General features: G+C 40.9%; 1 protein-coding gene across 1 annotated transcript; it reads right to left on the bottom strand.

Annotated features, from left to right (window-relative positions):
• Positions 1-189: 189 nt before the first annotated feature.
• On the bottom strand, positions 190-3,708 carry nfkbil1 (nuclear factor of kappa light polypeptide gene enhancer in B-cells inhibitor-like 1). The gene is made up of 4 exons (XM_010768250.1): positions 3,230-3,708; positions 1,503-1,615; positions 1,020-1,119; positions 190-925 (listed from the first exon to the last, which is right to left on the bottom strand). The coding sequence occupies exons 1-4, from the start codon at positions 3,501-3,503 to the stop codon at positions 333-335; spliced, it is 1,080 nt and encodes a 359-aa protein (XP_010766552.1). The 5' UTR covers positions 3,504-3,708; the 3' UTR covers positions 190-332.
• Between the last annotated feature and the right edge of the window lie 649 nt (positions 3,709-4,357).

The following is a 4,357-nucleotide window of genomic DNA, read 5'->3' as shown; positions in this document are numbered from 1 at the left end:
CACGGTGACCGGCTGTGTTTAACAGCAGGTGAGGGCGGGGGGAAACTGCTGGAGCATGACAGGGAGTAAAGAGAGAAACTGCTTCCAGATCAGCTCATTACACACACACACACACACACACACACACACACACACACACACACACACACACACACTCTTCGAATCAATAATTTTTCAAATGAGGATTTATTTTTATTTTTTAATAACCATTTTTCCTCCTGGTCTCTCGCGCCCCCTGTCATGCCTCTTTGCCCCCCACTTTGGGAACCACTGCTTTAATGCAACAGTTCTATTGTCCAGAAAATACGCTTATTATATATAAAGTTAACATTTTAAGACTTGAGGCTCTGTGCCAGACTGTTGAGCTCCTGCGACAGCGCTGTGACTGTATCCAGAATCCGCTGTTTGTCCTTCTCCTCTAAACGAGCTTCACAGCGCTGGGCAAACTTGTCAGGATGCCACAGCACTTGCTGCTTCAGGAGCATTTTACGGAACACCGGCACGTCGTTCCTGTCCACGCCGTGCAGCATCACATCCAGCATATCCTGCACGGTGCCTCGTGGAGCCGGCCAGGGGATGTCGCTGTAGCTCAGCTTTGTGTCTTTAGACGAAGAGCCACCATCAAAAGTAGCCGCGCACTTTTCATCGTACGTGCGCTTTTTACCCAGTTTAGTCTCTTCCTCTTTACGTTTGGCTCGTGCCAGGTACTCTTCGTGTTCCCTCTGCAGCTTCTCGTGCAGCTCCTTGTGGCTCTGCGCCTCCTGCTCTCTCTCTTGATCACTCTTCTTTTTCTTTTTCCACCCAGAAGACGAAGCTGCCAGTCTCTGAGTTTCAGCGATCTTCTTATCATAATAATCTCTTCTAATACGGTCAGCCCAGTCCCCAAAGTCTTCCTCATCATCATCGACAGGAAGATAATCATCAGCTGTGAATCAAGAACAGCTGTGTTATGATCAAGTCAAAACTGCTAGAATCAAATCCAGCCTTAAAGAAAGACATGAATGTACCATCATACACACCAAAGGTTTCATGGAACTCATCCACGCATTCCCCAAACAGCTTTTCGATCCACTCCTTCTGGGGGTCTTTTTCAGATGGACGACTCATGTTTTCAGCAGCCTGAAGAATATAAGGTCATATATGTAAAAATGATCCTTAACTAACAAACTTTTTGCTCTTTAGACATCGGATAACACATTTAATACAGCTTAATTGAATTGTCTTTATTACCAATTAGATACATTGGTGTATATTATGAAAATAAACAGAGAATATATTTTTGTCAAATAAACTGAATTTTCATGGGAAATTATGTAAGAATAAATTGCTAACAAAAATAGATTAATCACATGAGCGTTATAGAAAGCATCAATAAAGATACTTTTGCATTTTGGGCTTTTGATCAGGAAAAACAAGCTATTTAAAAATCTGGCACTGGGACAACTTTTCATAGCAACTATCAAAACACAGCACTATCAAATGTTTCCAAATGTCTAATTTACCTTTGTTTGTTTCCTCCAGTCCAGCAGGTCTTGAGGTGTGACTCCAGCATTGTTGGGAGTATCCAAAGCTTCTGGACAACTGTTTTGGAGAGGCTCTACTAGGTCATTATACGCTGCAGGGAAACATGTAAGATATTTAGGTTGACATTCTTAATCATCATATACACAAGAATTACATGAAAGCGTTAGTTTCAGAGTGTTAGGCTCCAACAATGCATAATTATGTTAATAAAAAATAAATAAACAAATTAAAATCACACAGGAAGTCAAATCCTGGTTCTCCTACAACTTCCTCAAACGTAACAGTGATAAATCTGAGGTTCTCCTCATTGGAACCAAATCCACCCTCACAAACCTGACAGTTTCTCCATTTCCATCGACAACTCCTCAGTCTCACCCTCCCCTCAGGTTAAGAGGGTCTGGCTGTCAGACTTTCCTTAAAAACTCACATCAGTAATGTCATTCGGTCTGCTTATTTCCATATACGTAACATCAACCTCCTCCGCCCGTCCTCCACGCATCGACTACAGCAACTCTCTTCTCTTTGGTCTCCCTCTCAAGTCCATCTACAACCTTCAACTGGTCCAAAACTCTGTCGTCACATCATCACCAGAATCCCCTCCTATAACCACATCACTCCTGTTCTTCAGCAACTTCCCCGGCTGCCTGGCGAATACCGTAACGATTTTAAGAGACCGCTCATCACCTTTAAGGCTATCCACAACCTCACTCCTCTGTACCTGTCCGACCTCCTGCACATCAACACACCCTCCTGCACTCTTAGGTCTTCTGCTTCCATCCACCTCACTGCACCACCCTTCTGCTTAACCACCATGGTGTCCAGAGCCTTCAGCCGCTCTCCACTGGACATCCGGAATATTGACTCTCTCGATTTTCAAATCACGTCTAAAAATATATCTCTTCACACTGGCATATCACCCTGATCACTACTCATGACACCTCTGTTCTTATTGATTATATTGTCTTGATTTTCTGCTAGTGTTTTGTTTTTGTTTTGTGTTTTTGTATCTTGTACAGCGAGTTGGCGACCTTGAGAGCCTTGAAAGGTGCCTATATAAATAAAATGCATTAGTATTATTATTACTTTACAGACTGCAGTGTAGCTTAAGCTATATATACACACACGTCATAATATAGCCGTTGAATACACTACATCAGCAAATAAACTAGTAACTAAAGCTGTGAAATAAATGTAGTTAAGTTCAAATAGGCTCACCTCTAAATGTTAATTAAGTACATTGGATCTTCTTTTCTCAAGTAAATAAGATAAGATATACCTTTATTGATCACTGTATGGAAATGCAGGTGTTATAGCAGTAAAAGAATGAGAGAGAAACACAGATAGTACACATTACATTACATTACATGTCACTTGTTAGACACTTTTACCCAAAGTTACTGACATAGGCCTACACTCAATATTGTGCGAAATTGCCACAGGAGCAATTTGGGGTGAAGCTACAGCCTCATACACAGGGATAATTAAAAGAAAAAAAACAATAAGAAGAAGTAACACCATGTAGTAACAGTATTAATAAAAATAACAAATGAATTTGGTTACATCCAACAATAAGAAATCATAGATGTATGTTAACAGAACGTAGTAAAGGTAGGCTATGTCCTATAAGCACTAAATATAGAGGTAACAGATACAGTTATAAATAGTATATAAGTCAATCACAGCTTCTTCACCGAGTCTCCCTCACCTGTATTGTTGTTTTTCAGAGCCTTGTTGACGGCTACGTGTAACACCGTGTCTCCTTTGCGGTTCTTCTGGAGGACATCGGCTCCGTGTCTGAGCAGCAGCCGCAGCGCAGCGTCGTCTCCCAGGCAGCAGGCGAGGTGCAGCGGGCTCCTCTCCCTCCGGCCGTGGGAGAAGTTCACATCCAGGTCCCGGTGCCTCCGGAGGTACGACTTCAGCTTCAGCACGCTGCCCTCCTCCACGTACCTCCACACGCGTTTCTGCTTGCGAGATAACATGAGTACTTCAGAGCAGACTGAAATAAAGGAGTTTAATTAGACGTGTTAGCTTCTGAAGGCCTAGCATCGCTTAGCATTGGCTAGTGGGGTCCGTCTCATAAATAACTCCGAAGATCGCCTCAGCTAGGACACTTAGGTTCCGGGGACAGAATGGTTCTGTTTTTGTCACTAGGTGTCAGCATTTACTATCTTTCTAAATCAGGAATTATTTTTCTTAATAAATTGTATACATACGTTTTCTAAAAGCATAAGCCGATCATATTAGACACACATTTAAAAACACAACAGACTTAACTGTATAACCTTTTCTCTTATAGCTAATAACACAATTCAAAATAGGGTAGTATGTTGAGTATATTCTATATTTTATTTTTAAATTAAATAACCTGTGTTTATTGACTTAGTAGGCCACTGTACCTGAACATTATGCCCTAAAATACTCTTTCCGTCTTTTAAAGCTGGTCAAAACAAAGCCACCATTCACAGTATGTATTTTGTGAGTGACGTTCTTCATTATTTCAGGACTCTGTTGACATCAGCCAGAATCAGATTTATTGGCTATTTGTTCTAATTTAAGGTATTTTACCCAGCGTTTGTTTATTTCAATTAATACTACATAAACAGAAATAAAAATGAGGCAAATAAATTAAGTTAAATTAAGCTAAACATGAGGACAAAAAGCTGAACAAAGGTTCAATAAATCAGAAGTATTGACACAGGTAAATGCACTATATAAAACCACAACAATATATTGAAACAGTAAAGCAATCGTGCTCAAAGGTTTGCAAAGGGTTGTACATAGCTTACTCAGTATTCATAAGCCTGTCTCTGGGTTTCTGGGCCTCCTTTCAACA

This window comes from Notothenia coriiceps, unplaced genomic scaffold (assembly GCF_000735185.1).
Source record: "Notothenia coriiceps isolate Sejong01 unplaced genomic scaffold, NC01 NC01_scaffold00005461, whole genome shotgun sequence".
NCBI lineage: Eukaryota > Metazoa > Chordata > Actinopteri > Perciformes > Nototheniidae > Notothenia > Notothenia coriiceps.
The sequence above is the reverse complement of the archived record's forward strand: the minus strand, read 5'-3'. Positions and strand labels throughout refer to the sequence as shown.

Bases quoted from the DNA above. Each gene is read 5' to 3' on its own strand.
- nfkbil1 (XM_010768250.1), bottom strand. From the start codon at position 3,503: ATGTTATCTCGCAAGCAGAAACGCGTGTGGAGGTACGTGGAGGAGGGC. The intron at 1,120-1,502 runs GTAAATTAGACA...TATATTCTTCAG, and splicing joins ACTGGAGGAAACAAACAAAG to GCTGCTGAAAACATGAGTCG. The intron at 926-1,019 runs GTGTGTATGATG...CTTGATTCACAG, and splicing joins TGAGTTCCATGAAACCTTTG to CTGATGATTATCTTCCTGTC.